This window comes from Tauraco erythrolophus, chromosome 2 (assembly GCF_009769465.1).
Source record: "Tauraco erythrolophus isolate bTauEry1 chromosome 2, bTauEry1.pri, whole genome shotgun sequence".
Classification (NCBI taxonomy): Eukaryota; Metazoa; Chordata; class Aves; order Musophagiformes; family Musophagidae; genus Tauraco; species Tauraco erythrolophus.
This window is the reverse complement of record NC_141466.1, coordinates 19591522-19611170: the sequence shown is the minus strand read 5'-3', so window position 1 is coordinate 19611170 and position 19649 is coordinate 19591522. Positions and strand designations below refer to the sequence as shown.

Below are 19649 nucleotides of genomic sequence, written 5' to 3'. Positions count from 1 at the left end.
TGGTAATGACCAAAGTCTGGAAACCCAGGCTTAGGCTAGACATGTAATGCTGTCACCATATGTCACTCCAAGAGAGCCTCTGTTCAGTACTTCATAATTAGACCCGTGTATTTACTGAGCTCCTTAAAGAAAAATCTTTACAATATCGTATCTGCTAAGGATTGTCTCCTCTCTGGTGAGTGGGAGGAGGATCTCGCTTGCACAAATGTGTTATTTCCTTGAGATTAGATTGCCCTTGTTTTGTGAGCTTTGTGTTGATGGCTGAAATAAATAGCGAAGTGGGTGGATTTAGTCAGCCTGTGGGGAAGAGCAGGGAAGGCAAAAAGGTTCCAGCATGGGAACATCGCAACCTGATTGTTCCAGTAGCAGAAGTTTTGTTTTTTTTTTCCTTCTGAAGAAAAAAATATGTACTGAGTGTGCTGTACGCTGAAGAAAGAGCTCCCTTGTTCAGATAACAGGGAACTCAACTGTAGGCAATATTCTGTAATGCAGTCACTGGAGATTTTTTTTTGGTTTTATTAAGAGCAAATGTAATACTGTCTTCCTAGGCACAACTTGAAAACCTTTCTCCACAACCTGCCATGATATATGTTAATCGGTCTGTAGGCATACTTCTACAATTTCAAGATCCAGATTTTTACAGTGCACTAAAACTAAGTTAATGTATTCAGTACAGAAGTTTTTAGAGCTTGAAAACTTCCATGGCAAATCATTTCATGTTGCACCTCAAATCCTTTTTTCCTAAGTTCATAAGGAAAATTATTTGCAACTTCGGTTGATTTGCTTACTGTACCTTTTGACTGTTTCTTCATGTGTCCTTCAGCACAGTATTTCTTCAGTATCCTACAGAAACAAAGCAGAAGTAATTATGACCTGAGTATGGCCTTAAAAGTCAGTAACTAAAGCTGGTCTAATTGCTTAGTTTCAATTGTCTAGAGGAATTTCGTAGTGTGTTTTGTAAACACTTTGACTTGCCCAGAGCTGGTCATGGGATGCCATGGTCAGACTTCATCACAGTGAGGAACTTCTGCCCTGAGGATTTAAATCTCCTTTCCCCAGGAGTTCACCCCATGCATAGATTTCACTGTGCTGTACCTGAATTTCTGTTAGTTGGTTGCTGAAAGTTCAGACTGCAAGGATAGTACAGACTAAGACTCTGAAAGAAACCATTTAATCTGCAATAATGGGAGTACTTTGAAGTTTGTCTGCTTTGGCATTTGATGCGATTGTATCGTTACAGCGGCAATATTAAAGTTGGTGTGGGTATCATATTCTGTGTTCGTTCTTCTAGAAATGCAAAATGGTATTTTGTCTTTGTCCGCTTCATATGTGTCTGATCCTACTTGAATGAACAGTGAAATGATTTGGGCAATTGACCTTGGAGGCTTCTATTTCCTTTTACCTTCAAGTGAACTAGCAAAGCAAGAACTGTACAGTGGTAGCTTAGTTATTGTCCTGACAGGCTTCGGAGGCTTGTCCTCCCTGCACAGCTATAGCCCTCAGCAGGCCTTTTCCCTCCGTCATTCCTGTGTAAAGATACTGTAGTTTCCTGAGAGAGCTCTTCATGATGTATAGATCTCAAAATTGGAGTGGGTCGAGTTTGGGTTTTTTCCTTCTTTCTTTTAAAGCGTTTTGTCTACCCTGCTTGGGGAAGAAGTTGCATTAGAACACCAGAGTATCACATTTTTAAATCTTGGCTAGGAGATACTACTTTTCGTATTAAAAACTTTTCAGCCTTTGAAATACTATGAAGTGGGGAAAAGACTTGAAGATCTTTAAATTTGAAAAATTTGAACAAACAATATATCACATGAGCTTTGAGGTCAGGCAACCATGACAGCATCTTTCTTGGTAATTTTTTTAAAAGTTTTTTTTAAGGGAGTAGGCTGATATTACTTATTTAGCAATTTGACTGGAAGCAAATGTGAAACATAAATGTACCTCTTTGTTCTGCCTAATAGTTTAATGCAGCGTATCCTGCAGCTGTCCTAAGTGTGTCTGGTAGGTTTCAACATAAAGCAGAGCTGTCTTGAATAAATTCCAGTAGATGAGCCTTCATTTGTAGAGGGAGAGAAGGCAGGACAACCTGTGCTGCATTTAAATTTCTCACTGCAGTACAATTCAGCATTGGAGATGCATCTTCTGTGATGAGACTTTTTTTTTAACGAGGCTTCCAATGAGATTGCTTTCACCTGGCATTGAGGACTCCAGATGACTGGTGGGCTGAGGAAGTGTTGGATATTGGGAGTTCATAAGGATCTGGCCTTACTGCAGTTGTGACCTTGTGTCCTGTTGCAGGTGGGGTTTGAAGCTGTTTGGGTGTTGGTGCAGAAGGGTAGGCTGAGGCACGAGGGACTGTGCTGTCACATTGGAGCCTCAGAGATTATGAGGACTTTTCGTTAAACCTTTACAGATTTACTGTCCAACAGTAGTCTTAGGTCTGCCTGTCTGGAAGCCAGTTATCCCTGCATGAGCTCTTACCCACAGCATGTATTAAGTGGGTTGCCCTTCTTATGCAGAGAGGTAGACGATTTTAACGTTTAACTCACAGAAGCATTTGTGTTGCTTCCTGACAACAGAGCAGCTTCTCACCCCGCCGCCCATGTGCACGTTGCTTAACAGAAGATGATGGGAAATAACTTACTCCACAATAAAATAGAATGGTAATTGCCTTGCTAATGTTGACAGTATTGCTGTCCAGCAAGGCTCAGTCAGCGAGTACAAGGCAGCCACCCACGCTCTCTGCTCCAGTAGTGTCCCAGCAGCCCTTCTGCTGTGTGAATTAGACAATGAAGTCATAACCATCCCCTCTGTATTAATTAATGTTGCTGAAGGACATTTTGCACGTGTTTTCTGCTGAATACATTAAATCAAATCAAATCTATTTTCTGCTGGAGTTTTTTCTTTCTTAATGTGAAAGACACAGGCATGCCTTCCCTTTTTACCAGCCTTCTAAGTGTAGGGTATAAGGAATACTGTGAACATGCATGGCCTGTTAGTAATTCAATTTATATAGTCAAATATAAATAGAAATATATAGAAGGCTCCAGAGTGATCTTGTAGCAGCTTTCCAGTACCTGAAGGGGACCTACAGGAAAGCTGGAGAGGGACTTTTTACAAGGGCGGGTAGTGATAGGACAAGGGGCAATGGATTTAAACTGAAAGAGGGCAGATTTAGATTGGATATAAGGAAGAAATTTTTCACTGTGAGGGTGGTGAGGCACTGGAACAGGTTGCTCAGAGGAGTTGTAGATGCCCCATCCCTGGAAGTGTTCAAGGCCAGGCTGGATGAGGCTTTGAGCAACTTGGTGTAGTGGAGGGTTTCCCTGCCCATGGCAGGGGGGTTGGAACTAGATGATCTTTGAGGTCCCTTCTAACTCAAACCATTCTATGATAAAACCAAATGACAGTTCTGCAGTGTAAGGATTAGTCTGTACTTGTTTTTTCCCTAGGTCCACATGCCTTTGTACAGGACAGTGTATGTTCTTAACATACAGTGGCGCAGTCCTGTATGGAATTGAGACAGGGGAGTTCACAGTTCAATTCAGCTGTGAACATTTGGAATTGGTTGGGATCCCATTTGGGGAGAGCAGGAAGAAAAGGGCGTTGTCAGAGAGATAAGAGAGAGACACTCCTGTTTTCCTTTAAAATAAATAAATAAATAAATAAGAGACGAGACGGACGTATTCTAGCAAAAACAAAACTCAAGTCAGTAAGACATTACAGCAAGACACATGCGTGTATCAGTCTATTCTTGCTACCTATGTAAGAATTTTGTAAGAGGTGCAGTTAAACTGGAGGCAATAGAGGATCTTTGTGTTACAGTGTTACTCTTAACAATTGGAATTATGATTTTGCTTTAGACTCTGGGTCATTTAATTAGGGTAGATTCAATCTTATCAGCTTGTCCTGTAGATGGCTCCACAGCTGGAAATCTCTAGGTGGGCATTCATAATATTTTTTGAGCGTGTGCACATTCTTCCTTTGGACACCACCATACGCTCTCCATGGTTCAGCGGCGTAGTAAATCAGCTGACTGGAGGCAGCCCTTTGGAACATCTCCATGTCTTCATAAAATACATACTTCTTCCTTTTGCAGGGATATTCCTGTAGACTTCAAGTACATAGCTGAGCCAAGTATGCACTCGATGCCAGCCGTGACTTTGTCTCCAAATGGTAGGTTAACACTTTACTGCCTTCTCAGGCCTGGTTTACGTAGGCATGTCGTGCTGATTATATCTCTGTGATGTTTCCGGGTTGCATCCCCCTGCCACCCCACAGTACCCACCGCACAAATCAGTGTGTGCATTTATTCCAAGATTGGACTGGATCTGGTTTGGATTTAAAAGTCTTAAGAACAAGTATGTCAACACAAGGGGTTATATCAGGCTAAGCGTATCAATTTAAATTTAGACCTTCTTCCAGGCAGGGCAAAGGGACTACTTCTTTTCATAGAGCTACGATGTGCTCTTTGCTGTAGTTAAAATATTAAGAGAAGCAACGGAGAGAACTGACGATGGCTGCAAAGTACTAAGCAAGTTCAGCAGTTCCTGTGGTGCCACTGTTAAAGCAGAGACTGATGTTGTACAGGATCCTGTTAACACAGTCCCTTGCTGTTCTGAACATAGCCCAAATAACTTGCATAAGAGAAATCTCAAAATATCTCAGTGTTTCTGTATGTTAGTGTTTCACTGGTGTTTAAATTCTTCAGTTAGAATCAAACTGAAGAAGGATAAAGGTGTAGTGCCTCCAGTAATCAGTGAAAACCCATCTAAGAGGACGAACTGTTATCTGTCTTGGCCAAAATTAAATAGCTTTACTGTCAACATTACTACAGTGTTGCCAGATTTACAATTACAGTTGCATTATGCCTAGTAGTAGCTGATCAACTTGTTGCACAGCTAATGTTTTCAGCCAGCTATCAGCACCAAATTGTATTTGCTTTGCAGTGTAAATATTTTATTCTTAACAATAGAAGGGGAGTTCTAATATAAAAAGGAAAGTTCTGGAGAAAGAGAAAGCTGCATTTAAGAAATGTTAGCTTCCCAAGCTGGCCTCTTTCAGCCCGTTTCTGAAATTGCACAACTTGCTGTATTCTGATCCAGTTTTTCAGTTCATCTTATTATTCCACATTGAAATACTGGATTTCTTATTCTTTTTCCAGTTCTGGCTGGCCAGCAGTTGAGTATTTGATTTCTGAGATGAGACAGTAAATAATGTTAGGGATGAAATAGAGCCATCTTTTCTGCTCAAGACATCATCTGTCATATTAGCTAACATTGTCTTGACCTATAGTAGTCCAATATCACACAAAGCAAATTCTTTAGCAATAGTTATGCTACAGATTGTGCCAGACACATCATACATTATTTTGGAGTTAAATGAGTCCTTTAACGAAAAGTAAATTGAAAATTTTACAGATATGGAACTTTTCTGCTTAGGGGCACTAATTTATGAATCTCATCAATTAAAATTTTCCTCCTGAGCGATGCAGGAAACAGACCTTTTAAAAAGTAGAAGAGGAGAATAACATGCTTGGAGTACACACTTGATTTGTTTCTTTGAGAGGCTGAAGCAAATCCTCGAATTCCAAACTAGTAGCTGGAAGTGTGATCAGATTTACAGTCAAGTCAGCACGTGTTACTTTATTGCTGTTTGCATAAAACACCGTACAGGCAGTGACAATACGCAGAGTTCAGGACAAAAGTCTGTTCTGTGGTGTTCTGCAGCACATCAGCTTCACTGGATTCTCAAGCAGGAGTTAATGCACTACCAAGACACAAAATGAGATAAGATTAGAAAAGCTCGGGTATTTTTCTTTCACTAAAATATCTTTATTAAATTGTGTTCCACTAGGGTAGAAAATACTAAATATTTGCAAAAATTTAAAGATTTTCAGACTCTTGAGTCTACTATAGGCCTGTTTTTCCCATAAAGAAAATAATGGGTGACCATATTATTAGAGTACCCACAAAACAAATAAATAGATTTCAGCTAGATGAGGTTACCTTATCTGGATTACTTGATTATGTGCATCAGCAGGCTTACTCAGTAGCTTAAAAACTTACTGGTGAGTCAGTGGGGTTGATGCAGCACATTAGAAAGGCTCTGGCTATTACAACAGAGTCCTGAGTGCATTTTGTAGGAATAGGTGTCCCAAATCCTGGCAAATGTAAGGTTTTGCCTCTTGGCAGTTGTACCAGGCAGAAGCAGTATCAGCTGCTACCTAGAACCCTGATACATAATGAAAATCTGGATTAAGATATTGCAAGAAAAGTTATAAAAACCTCTTGAAACATTTCTGTTAAGTTCATTTCTTCAGATGCAGTGCTCTGATACCACCTTTGTTTATTGCATTTATATAGGGAAATGGTTGGCCTGTCAGTCGATGGATAACCAAATTCTGATTTTTGGAGCTCAGAACAGATTCAGATTAAACAAAAAGAAAATTTTCAAAGGTCACATGGTAGCTGGCTACGCTTGTCAAGTGGATTTTTCACCTGACATGAGGTAAGTTTTTGTGGGAATGAGCTTCATCTTAAAACTTGCCGGCATGGACACTAAATTTTTTCTTGAGTCCTCTGCAACATTCATTTGATGCCATCCTATTAACTCGGCATCAGAGTTCTCTAGCCAAGCAGCACAACAGAAAGTTTGCTCTTGTCATTCTAAGTTATACTCAGCAGTTGCTCTGAGCAGCATTTAGCAAACAGCCCACGTAGTCCAGATTCCCCATTCTGCAGAGATGCTTGACACTGCTGTTAAACCATCCAGAGACTCCCCTTGTTTTCCCTAGCCCTGGTGCAGCACAGGAGGCATCCACTTCTGACGTGCATCTGGCTCTTTTTGCGCGTGCTCTGCAGCTCAGAGTCTGTTCCCACAACGAGCGCTTGTCTGGAATACTTGGGTTTCAGATTTGCCCAGTCTTCCCAGTTTGCAGGTCTGGTGTGGATATCTTTGTTTATTGTTCATAGAACCACCTTTTTCATCCTAGTGATACACTCCTACATTTACAACTGTATGTACATAAGATACTCATTACTGTAAAAACTGGAGAACAATGCCAGCAAAACTGGAGGCAAAAGTGGTGTGAAGCATCTATAAATTTTAGAGAAACTTCTGGCACTTTCTCTTTTGCTGAGGTATTCTCTTTAGTTCCAGTCATGCAGTGTATGGTTTAATTGCATTGCTTAGCACACTTACCTCGCAGTTGATGAATCACCTTCTGCAGGACTTGTGCGCTTCGGAGCACAGTGAGAATGCTAATTCTTCAGTAGGTATGTTTGCAGACTGTCAGGCAGGAAGCTCTCTGGGTGAAGCTCTTTTCCATTGCTCAATGTACAGGTGTTGCAACGCAAGCAGTCTTCACACATGATTCAGCTTTTATTTTAATCCCATTAATACAGCTATGTGATATCTGGAGATGCAGATGGAAAACTTAACATCTGGGACTGGAAGACAACAAAACTCTACAGCAGATTAAAAGCACATGATAAAGTCTGTATCGGCGCAGTGTGGCATCCACACGAAACATCTAAAGTCATTACGTGCGGCTGGGATGGTCTTATTAAACTGTGGGACTAAAGAGGATGCTACAAAGATCTGAAGATGTAAGTCCTGCATACACCTGAGATTAGAGTGAATTAGAGTGTAAGGATGGGTAGACATTTGTAATACTGCAGTGCTCAGCTAGCTGTATATATGCACTAAAGAACAGGGAATCTTCAGAAGACACAACTGAAAGGATCTAGTTCTAAATATGACCTCTGAATATGAGAAGCTGAGGTCATCTGAAGCATGCAGAATCAAGTGTTAGTTTGTCATGTCACTGTCTGTGCAAAACACTCTCGTGTAAAATAAAATGATTGTAAGAAAAACTATTTTTGTGGTTCTGACTGTCAGAGATGTGAGGAGGTAAAGGAGAAAGCCAGCAATTGCGTGACTCTCTTCCTAAGAAGAAATCTTTGCTATCTCCTGCAATAGAGCGGGAAAAGATGCATTTGTTTACCTGGTTTTGGGTGGTATTTTGTTGTCCCCAAAATACTTGTGTCTTTATAGAACACAAAGCCACTTGCTAAGATCTGTTAATTCACAGTAGAAATGAAGACCTAATCAGAAGCTAGCAGTCAACAGACAAGCTGTATCAACTGAAGGCTGTATTCATAAACCCTTGGTTTTCTGTCTGTATTTAACAATAGCATCATGCTGATCACCAAGTTTCATCTTTCCAAGTACTCCTCAGTGTCAAGATTTTGCTTGTAATGGTTGTGTGTTGTGTTGTTTTTTTTTCTTCCTATATGCTCTTAAGTTCCAATAAGCATGACATATTAAAAAAAAAAACAAAAAAAAGCGAATGCCTCTTTTCAGTTTGGAACACATTGTATTATAAGCCCCACAAAGTTTTTGACAATTTAATGTATATACATGTCACACTTTTTCTCTTTAAAGAACTTATTTTTAATAAATCTTTTTATAAAAAGTCTGCTTATCTTCATTCAATTCTGTCTAGCAGTGTCCATATAAAATAGTTCTTACCATTTGGTATTTTAATTCGCAGTTGTACCAGCGTTTAGATAGACTCATTCTCTTGCACTGTTCATAAAAAAAAAAAAAACCACAACCTACTGCAAGCTGGAAGTAAGAGAAAAAAATTCCTTTCAAGTCCCTATCCCCTCTCTTTGAGCGCGTTTTGGAAATAAACACGTGTAATGAATTTATCCCATTGATCAGTCTTTAATTACACTTTTGAATAAACACTGAATTGTTTACTGTAAATCCAATCACTGCCTATCAATTATAAACAATAGCAAAGGAGTAATTGCCTTAATTGACAGCAGGAGAGAAGATAAGGCGCTTCCGTAGATGAGAGGCAAAGAATCTCAGATTGTGTAGACTGAAGGGAATGAGTTGATGGTTTTGTGGGGTTTTTGTTGGTTTGGAGGGGGTTTTTATGGATTAACAAGACAATTCTGATCTTTCAAAGAATACTTGCTGAAGTTAGGCCTTTGTGAGTGAAACGTGGAGCTTTCGCCATTTTAGACCAACTCTCTAAAGCTGAGCTCGAGACTCTTTCCACTGTCCGTTCATGCCATCGTGTAACTGCACCAGGTTTACGTGTTTCTGTTTACTTTCCCATCTCGGTAGCCTCGTGTACCTGAAAAACTCCACAGACTGTTTTCACAAGGAGTGTACTGGTGGTAACTGGGTATTGCCTGGTGCCCGCCTGTGCAAGTACTGAGGTAGGAAATGGTAGAGCGAGCCTGGAGTGAGAGGAAAGAGCTGGTCCTGTGAGTCCTGATGACCGTCCCCTCTGCAGGGAAAGAAGAGGCTGTTCCTGTTCCTCGGCTCTTCAGCCTGCAGGTGGGCGTGAGCTGCTGCCATGTTGCAGAGCATCAATTTCCAGCATGGTTCTTTTCACAGGGAAGGCTCGACTCCCGAGCTGTTTGCTGAGCTCTGGGTGCTGCTTCGGGAGAAGGTGGGCTGAAATAATTTGGAACAGTTTTCTGCCTTCAAATACATTTCCTAAATGGATATGTGGCAGTATGCCCTGGCCATTAACAGCTTATAAGCACAGGGACTTGAGAGAGGACAGGAGGAATAGAAAAACTTCTCACACAAATGTACGTTAGCTTCCATATCAGAGACATCTTTCCCAAATGCTTAAAAGCCTTTAAATCATAATACATAAGATGTTTGGCTCTGTAGTTGGTACTGTGTCCTTCCATGTGTCACCTACCAGGCAGGAAAAAAATACATATGTATATATAGATACACACATACACACACCTGAGTGTATATACTAAGTATAAAAATAAGTGTATGAATGTTAGTAGTGATATGCTGAGTGTTGCCTTTGGGGAACAAAAATAAGAAATGTTGACTCAATAAATTCTGCTGGAGTTGATGAATTAGGATTAAATGTTTGCAACAAGCCCATAATCAAAATTCCCCTAGAAACTTTCTGAGAAAATCCTTTGTCCCTCGCAGTTGGTCACCACGTTAATCTTTTGTGGAATTTCTCACATCTGCCTTGAACCCTGCAGGGGGAATTTTTATGAGGATAATTCCCTCCTGTCAGCCGGAGAGTTGCAAACTCCAAAGCTCACGTCGTCAGCTGGTTTGCTGTGCACAAAGATAGACGGTGCGTGTCTGTGTGGTGTGAGTCTAGACTTGCCTTTCCAGCAGCCACCTGGGAAAAGATTTCTTGCTGGGCTAATTAACTCGAATCATGTCCTTCTCTTATCTTCCCGATTTCATGTTTTGCCAGAAATTGGTCTGTTACAAACGCCGGTCAGAACAAGTCTAGACTGAGACCCCCAGGCTGAACTTGGTGTGTGAGCAGACAGCCGGGGAAAAGGCAGCGGCAGGAGAAAAGGGAAGAACGTGTTTTGAGTTCCCCCAGTTTATTCTCCTCTAACATTAGGCAGAGAATGCAACAAAGTGAGTCAAGGCGAGAGGAGCTTCTGGGGAGGGCTGGAGGCAAGTGCGTCGTGCTGCCGGGAGGGAATACGTGCAAGCTGGAGTGCAGGGCTGCTGTCACCGCGTCATAATTTTGTTCCCCTTGATCGTGCGTCTGTAACTCTCAGAAATGATGTGCCAATATGTTGCCACTTTTATTAATATCAATTACTTTTACAGAGGAAATTTTACAGATAAGTGAACTATCTCCATCATTCTTGGAGTTCTGCCTGGGAAGCTTGATGGTTCCTTTGGCCTTGTGCCATCTTTTTCTTGGAGTTTTTTCATATGCAAGAGGGGGAAATATCCCACATATCCTCATGCAACTTGGTGGTAAGAAGGCTGTCTTTCTTGAAGCAGATGGTCTTGGCATCTGTCTTGCTTAGAGTTTATAATTGTCCCCAGTAACATGGGGCTGCTCAGACTTTGCCCTCATTACGAGGAACAAATATATAAATTACTGTACAGCCAGAAAAGTCCGAGCTTGTCTCGTAAAAAGCCAATTTTTAGCAACAGGCAGATGTTTAATATGATGTTCAACACTGCAGTCTAAAGGCTGATTTAAACAGGAAGCTTTGCAGATCTGACAGCCTGGTAACACCAAGTACTTTCCTTCTCTCTACCAGCTGGTCATTACAAAATCCTGCTCTCGTTTGCTAGGAAAGCTCCATATGACAAGCAGCCTGCACGAGGGGGAACACGCAGACGAGGGAGGGGAGTTTTGCTTGGAAGACTTTAAACAGTTGAACCTATACCCCAGAAAAATCAGTTGCCAGGGAGGTTGTTCCTCTGGAGACTACTTAAAGACTTGCTACTGTAGGTTGACTTCACTAGCATACACTCAAAAAATTTAAGTCTCATATCTTGCAGTAAAATATGTCTTTTCTGTCAGGCTTGCTCATAAAAAAAAAAAAAAGAAAACAGATACACCATGGCCGTCTTGCAGCACTCGGAGACAGCTGCTTGTGGCAGGGTTATGTTTACAGAAGCTCCTTGCAGTGTTTAAAGCTTTTAGAAACTAGTTGCAATGACTTTCAACAGGACCTCTGAAATTCACCAGGTACACTGCAAGTTTGACCTCAGACCTGTTTGTTATCTTGTATGATGGAACATTTAAAATGCATTAAACGCTAAAGTGCTGAGCCTTTCTGAGCCTCCTGTTAACCTGCTGTGCTTCATGCCACTGGGAGACTGCTAAAATGAAAGGTGGTTGCAGATGTGTTGGGTTTGGCGTTCAGAGGTTATCATTAGGCCTTGGGGATTTTTTGGGTGGTCTGAAAGATGTCAAGACTAAGTGAGACTGCTTCCCCTCTGATTTGGAAAGGAAGAAATCACCACAAACGCCCTAAGGAGTCATTTCAGTAATAGGAACTTTATGGAGCTTCAAGACCACTGACAGTGACCCAGACGTGGTTCGGAGAGCTGCAGATCTTCCCAGTTCTCTCAGCATAATCACCCCGCAGTTGGCGTCTTGCTCTAACTCACCAGTTAAACACCTCACTTGTGGAGTAAGTGTTTTTTTGGTAGAGTTTAAACTCTTGTAAAGCAACATTTTTTAAAAAAATTGCAAAAATAGCCTGTGTTAGAAGAGCTGTAACACTTTAACTTCATACCTTAGCTTGCACCAGGCTAATTTCTCCACGCAGATGTGACTTTGCTCGCTCAGCCTAGTTGGTTTTGCTTCCGCATCCACGTACAACCTTGCTCCTTCAGCTCCTCTATATATACTCTGCACCATGTAATCCCTTCCAATATTCCTTGCTCAGGGAGTGAAGAGGGAAATCAGGCTCTGAATGCAGTCAGTAGTCAGGCCAGACATCTACAGGAAAAAAAAGCCCCATTCCCTGGAGTTTTCAAAACCATGTTGAGTTTGGTCAGAACAGCTTCTCTGCAGCAAGCTCCTCTCTTTCTCTCCCCTCATGCCAACCCTTTGGGAGTACCTTGGGGCAGGGGAGCGAGTTGGGTTTGTTTGCTTTTTGTTGTGATTCCTCCAATATTAAGAAGGTGGTATAATCTTACGGAATAATATTTCTTCAGATCCTGAATTCTCCTTTGTCTTGGAGCAGTTTTCCTTCCCTTCACGAAGAAGAAGTAGTAGTAAGAAGGTGTCTGAGGGTCTCTCCTGCCTGATGAGTCAGTTTGGCAGGTCAGCATGGGGTATGACGAATTCCCAGCTCCTGCATCACAGCTGCTCCTGGCTGGTGTCAGCAGGGAGACACGGATACTGCCAGGACACAGCTGCTGCCACTGCTGCCTTGGAAGTCTGACACTGGTCAGGTGGCCATCCCCACCTCTGCTGGGAGGGTGGTGGCTCCACTCTAGATATCTGAAGGTGGATGCACAGGTGGGATTCATGTCATTTTGATTCAGAAATGGAATTTCAAATACAGGGGGGGAAATACCAGCTGAGGCACAGGAGTATTTTAATTACTCACACAAGTTTTGTACTGTGTACACCACCGAACTTTCTTTCAGGAAATTGCTGAAAAATAAGCACATACGGTGGGAATCCACCAAAAAGAGCAGGGACGTTGCATTGGTATTTACGTCTGCGTCGTTTCAGCGCAGCGCAAAGCAGGCTCCTGTTTTCCCCTTGTGTAAGGTCCTGCCCATCGGGATGAGGGCCGTAGCACGGGGCTCTCTCTGCAAAGGTCTCTTTCTGAACCAGCTGAAACACGTTACAACAGGCAGATCAAACTCCACCGTGAACAGGGACTTCTGTTTAGGGAAAGAGACCCGTTCGTGATGACGGGCAGCTCCCTCTAAGTGCCAGGCTTGCCCTGCAGATGCTGCCCCTGAAAGCCAAGGGAGGGAGGCAAGTATAAATATGTCTCTAAATGTAGGTCAGCTCTGAGCTTCCCGCGGCACTAAACCAGGTCTCTACTGACTGCAATTAAACGTCACATTGTGTTAACAAGCAGAAAGAAATCAAGAGTGATTTCCTACTGGATAACCCTGAGGATCCTTTCAAGGGCAAGGGAGCAGCTAATGAAGCTCATGAAATCAGTTTTCAAATGAAACAGATGGTCTCAGCTGTTGAATAATTCACCAGAGAGAATGAGTGCTATTTCTTCAGGTGTGCAACCGGGTGATACGTCTTCTTGGCATCTGCCAAATAACACCAGACATATGCTCCCTTTACACTTTCTTTGATCTTTCACAGTTGAGAGGCGCTCGTGAAGAACAACCCTTCACAAGTCACCAACAGGATCAAAGCCTGGGCCCAGAAGTGCATGCTATAAACATCAGGGTTTGGAGTGGAGCAGGAGGTCAGACCTTGCTTTGGTCAAACGTTGGAGCCTACAAGGAAGCCAGCATGGCATTTGGAAAGGGACTGGTTCCCCTGGAGAAGAGTGTTGGCATCTTAGCACATCCCCTTCTGTGCTGCCATGGATTCCCTATGGAAAGTCGGCATTGCAGTATTAACAGTGATGGTTTGGGGGATTCAAATCTGTCACTGCTTCACCTTCAGCAGGTGATAGGCTGCACCTGTAAATTCTGATTCACAAATTTGTGAGATTTATACATCACTGCGGGCCTCTCTGAAAGGGAAATGCCCTCACTTCCACAGAAGGACCTGTGCAAATAAAACTGCCTCTACACACACATCATCCCTGCAAAGATCCATCTTAGACCCAGCTGAAGTATCTTCTGGTAGAGCTGTCCAACTAATGCCATAACAACTCCGCTTCAGGAACGAGACCTGGTCATTATGTCCTTGTTAGCTGGGGTTGACAATGCTGCGGCCACCATGAATGACCTGAGGTGCGGGCAGTAAGGAGGCTCCTGGTCCAGGTTTCACCCAGAACCATGCTGGAGGCAATGGCCTGGCTGCTCTGGAATGCTGATGCAGATGCCTGCAGGGAGTGCTGGAAGGTGCCCAATACACCTGGGAACTGAGGGCCAGAAGCTTGGGGGGAGAGCAGAGCTGGGGCAATATCCATAACAGTGATGCTGAGCAGATCCAGGGTGGCAGAAGGTGCCAGGAGCACCTGGTAGATGGCATAGTACAGATATATGGCTTAGGAAAGGTGACAAGTCACTCTTTCGCAATGAACTCCTGTTGCAAGCGTATTGTTGAGCACGTTGCTGGAAGGTCCGTTCAGAGATGCACGTTTGCCAGCTGCCACCTGATGACTTGGGATGATTTGGCTCCTGTGCTCCTGCCCTGCCCTGATTTGGTCTGGGCACCTTCCTGCTACTAAGTTGGAAAGATGAGTCTGACTTTCTTCCTGAGATGCTGCTGAGGGCAAGGCCCCGCAGTAGGTCTCTGAAGAGCCCACTCTCTCTCACTAACCAAACAGAGGGGAAAAAAAGGCTTTATTGCATTCTCTGTAGGAGATGCTAGATGCTGTCCAGACCAGGCACTCAGGAATATTTTAGTAACACCAGGACAGGCCAGTGGTTCATTCTTCCCGCCTGGGCATGGCCATGCAGTTACTGGTCTCCAGCTATAATGGGAGAATGCCCTGCCCACACTGGTTTTAATGGTGCACTCTGTGCTTGAAGAAGGGATCAGCTACCACAGTTTCTTTGCAGGTCTGGTCTGGGAAAAGATGTGGAGTGCAACACTGGCACATGGTTACTGCAGGGCTCCCTGAAGGAAAATCATCTCCTCACCTGCTTCATGGCCTCCCTGTGTCCTCTCCTCCAGAGCTGCTCCTGGGCAGCGCAATGCTCCCTGCAAGGAGCCATCCTACAGGAGCACAACAGGCTCATACACGGGTGCCAGGCATGTGCCATGTCCCCAGAGTAGCTGGTGTGGTTGAGAGATAGCACGTAGCAGTAAATCTGGTGGGGTGTTGGCTGGTGGATCTTCAGCTCTGGCTGAAGCAGCAAGAGCCTGTGGATGCCAGCAGTCCAGGATCCCTGCCTTTCTCTCTCAGCACTGTCCCTAATGGGCTGGATATACCGCCTGAGCAGGGTGTACGGCTGGGACCCTGCAGCAGGCAGGGACCCATCATGCCCGGGTACGGCAGAGGGTGGACACAGACTTACCTCACGCAGCATCCCTCGGTGCCAGGTTGTCCACCGGGCTGGAGTCAGCCAGTGCTGGCTTGTGCCCCAGTGTGCCTACCCGGCAGCATCCTCCTGGCCCTGCTGGAGCTTTGGCTCTTGCTCTCTCGGCATTTCTTTCAAGTAAGGCCCAGTTGTTAGGAGATGGGAACTGAATTCATTTAAGAGTCTCTCCTCGAGGTAGAAGAGATCAATAAAAGAGAAGGAATAAGGGCACAAAAGCAAGACCTCAGCAAGGCAGGCTGTAACTCTGCTTTAAGAGATGCTAAGTAGAAAGGCACAGATAGTGCATAAAATAAGAGCTGTTCATTTTCTCCCATAATATCACATAACTGCCTCTGGAATGATAAATGGCTTTTATCTATCCCATATCTGAGATAAGGTTTCCTTAAAAATTACCATAGTTATTGGAATCTTTTCTTGCCGAAGATGTATTTGCAATAGCCTGAATTGTTCCTGACATTACCCGGCAATCCTGAGCAAGAGATTAACTGAGGGTTTACTAAACTCTTAAGTGAAGAAGAGCCAGGATGGACCTCCACTCTGTTTCTACAGTTTATAAGCACATCAGCATTTTTTTTCTTCAGGGCAATAAATGATGGAAGATGTGCATCCCTTTGGAATTTTAACATCTGAAAGAGATCACATAATTTGGTTTTTAATCTCTATCTATTGGTTTCTCAAACAAACGATAATAAGCTACTAGGCTAGTTACTCTAAGACTAACCAGGAGGAAAAACCCGTGCAGTGCTACGGCCCATATTTTTATGCTTTATTAATAAATCAGGACTCACAGCTGGACTTTTGCCACATCACGATTTGAAAAATGGGAGTTGAGCCATTCTGCGGTGCAGTAAGCGTGATTGTTGCAACAAGCTAGATATCAGTTTAGGAAATCCTGGCACTCTCTCGCATTTTAATCAATCCTACATGGCCCTGCATCGTTACACAACCTCAGTACTTAATCTACGAGGGTCGCAGCAAGCATGGCTGTCACAGAGATGGCATTTCCTACCCATTTTCAGAGGGCGCAGTTCTCCTGGGCTGTGTATTATCTGGCTGAGGGTAGCTTGGCCCCATGGAAAGTGCTTTGCCCAATGTCTTGGACACAGGGAATCCAACACATCTGCAACAGGTCATCTTGATTTTCAGCACTACAGAGCTGAGGTGGTGGTGAGCCCCCACAGCGCTCTGCTCTGGTGACTGCAAAGCCCCCCGCTCTCCAGTCCAAACGGGATGTGCAGGAGCAGAAACAGAAGCTATGTTTATAGAACAGTAGCATATCTCAAGTTGGAAGGGACCACAGGATCATTATACTGGCCATGACGCTGCATGATATGGAATACTTCATTGGCTAGTTTGGCCCTCAATCCTAAGCCTAAGTACAAATCATAAGGACAGTCGTGGACGCTCTGTCCTGGCCATGCTCCCCCCTATCCTCTTGTGCTCCTACACACTGGCAAGAACACGGCAACCTGAAAAGTCCTTGAGGTCTCAATGCCAACTATAAACATCAGTGCGCAGTCAGTGTTCTTCTGAGAACAAGTCTCAGACTAAAACCAAAATACAGAACTCTTCTAGCTGCTAAAAAGAAGAGCTAACTCTGTCCCAGCTGAAAGCAGGACAGTCCAACTCCCCACTCCTCACAGGACTACCTAACGCTAAACTATATGACTAAGAGCATCATCCAGATGCTCCTTGAACTCTGACAGGCTTGGTGCTGTGACCACTTCCCTGAGGAGCCTGTTCCAGTGACCGAACACCCTCGCAGCAAAGAACCTTTTCCTAACGTCCCATCTGAACTTCCCCTGGCACAGCTTCATGCCATTCCCTTGTGTCCTATTGCTGATCACAAGAGAGGAGATCAGCACCTCCCCCTCCGCTGCCCCCCTTGAGGAAGGTGCAGACTGCGATGAGGGCACCCCTCAGCCTTCTCTTCTCCAAGCTGAACAAACCAAGAGACCTCAGCCGCTCCTCGTGAGTCTTGCCCTCAAGGCCTTTCACCATCTTGGTCACCCTCCTCTGGATACACTCCAATAGTTTGATGTCCTTCTGATAGTGAGGCACCCAAAACTGCCCACAGTACTCGAGGTGGGGCTGCACCAACGCAGTGTAGAGGAGGACACTCACCTCCCTCAACTGGCTGGCTGTGCTGTGCCTGATGCACCCTTGGGCATGGTTGGCCCTTTTGGCTGCCAGGGCACAGTGCTCACTCGTGTTCAACTTGCCATCAACCCAAACCCCCACATCTCTTTCCATGGGGCTGCTCTCCAGCCTCTCATCCTCCAGTTTGTACGTGTAACTAGGATTACCCCATCCCAGGGGGAGAATCCAGCACTTGCTCTTGTTAAATTATACCAGAAACCAAAAGTGGTGCCAGGAGGTATTCCCCAGCCTTGAGGCAAACTGGGAAACATGGTCTGGCCATGTTTATTTACTAAACTCCTTCAGCTTCCCAAACAAAGTGGCTGCATCCAAACTGTCCTTGGCTTGGGCTAACTCCCCAGCTGTGCCTAGGATTGATCCGGGAGAGTCCTAGATGGCCTGAGCCAAAATCGTGCCAGGGATCTCATTAATTAACCAGCCAGCCACTCCTGTGCACGCTGCCTGCCACTGCTTCATTTACTGGCACAGGCACAGCTGAGCTCATCACCTGCTCAGCAGTCCTGGTCCAGCTGCACCATCCTCTTTCTTCCCTAGACTAGGTGTTTGATGTGCAGAAGCCCACGTGAAGTCCTCTTAGAATTAAACTCACTCCAGAAAACCCAAGTGTATGTGACTAAAGAAGTAGATGGATTTGTTTTTAAAAGGAAAATTAAATGGGGAGGCAGTAAATCAGAGACTCTCCACAACACAAAGCACTGTCAGCGTGAATGAAAGGCGGTAGATTGAAAACCAGAGTGCGTCTGTTAAAAAAGAAAGGGGTTGACATTTAGCCACAAGTTAAAAATTCAAACGTGATTTGGGAGACTGATACAAAGCTGAACGCAGGAGGATACAGAGCTGGCTTTCTCTGAAGAGCTTAAAATCCTCTCTGTTTCCACCAGCCCCTTACCACCCTAGTTCTTCACCACTGAGGCAGGGAGCAGGTTTTTCTGCATCTTCCAAAGCAGCCCGAGGTCTGAGGCCTCTGTGGCCAACAGAGACACTCAAAGTCAGACTGACTGCAGCAGCTTCAAGCCCCACGATGGGCTCCGCAGGTCTAGGTGGGGGGTGGGTGCTGGGGCCAGGGCAGGTGGCTCCTTGCAGCCCCAGAGCAAGGGCGGTGGGAGGAAGGCTGTCACCCTAGGAGAGTCACCTGCCTGCTGGCCTCTTCTGGGAGAAGGGGAGCTGAGCCAAAGGGCTGAAGCAACTTCTGCTGGGGAGGGTGGTCCCTTCCCACCCTGAGGCAGCAGGAGCCCTCAGAGAGATGGGAGAGGAGGAAAGCAGATGCCTGGCTTGAGGCAAAGCCTGAGGAAGGTGAGGGGAATGGCTCGATCCACTGGTGCGGCAAAGCAGTGGCTCTGGGGGAAAGCTGACTCACCTGGCTGGAAGGAAGAGCTCCTACACTTAGTTTCTCCCCCTCTGGCTGCTCGCTGAGATCCTGCAGGCATGTTGGGTCCAACGCAGGGCCCTGCTCTGGGAAGGAGGGGATGAGGGAGCCGAGGCAGCCGACAGGGTGAAAAAGGAAAGGAGGGTACGAAAGGAGAGAAGGGTTACAAGAGAAGGAACAACATGGGGACAGAGAAAGAGACTTGTTAAAAACACAATGCTAGGCTGAGGCACACCAACGGGAGGAACATGGAGCCCTGCAGAAGCTGGAAACCAAAGGTAGTAACAAAGGCTGCATATCAAAGACAAGAGAGTGGTGTCCTCCTGTATTTTAATGCAAAGTTTAATGTCAAAATTCTTTTAAAGAGAAGAAAAAACCCAACCTGCTATATATTTTTTAGCTCCCCCCAGGCCTTAGCTTCTCAGGGAATGGCCAAGGTTGGCTCCCGGGAGTGCACGGCAGCTTGCTGAGCCCCAGCGCAGGTGCAGACCAGGTGCCTGTGCCACCACCTCCACCAGCCTCGGCGCAGACCCAGCGTCTGACCTGCTTCAGTCAAGGAGAGGCAGCCAGGCCAGGGAGGTGGTGAGGAGGGAGCAGGCATCCAGGCGCAGCACTGAAGAAGGCACATAGCAAAACATTCAAC

At 44.7% G+C, this 19649-nt stretch overlaps 1 protein-coding gene across 1 annotated transcript in view; it reads left to right on the top strand.

Annotated features, from left to right (window-relative positions):
* CDC40 (cell division cycle 40) overlaps positions 1-8438 on the top strand; it is a 45885-nt gene extending 37447 nt beyond the window's left edge. The window contains exons 13-15 of the mRNA XM_086608117.1: positions 4100-4176; positions 6366-6510; positions 7407-8438. Of these exons, the coding sequence (XP_086464243.1) occupies positions 4100-4176; positions 6366-6510; positions 7407-7584 (400 nt within the window). The 3' untranslated portion in view covers positions 7585-8438. The remainder of the gene's footprint in view (positions 1-4099; positions 4177-6365; positions 6511-7406) is intronic.
* Positions 8439-19649: the final 11211 nt, after the last annotated feature.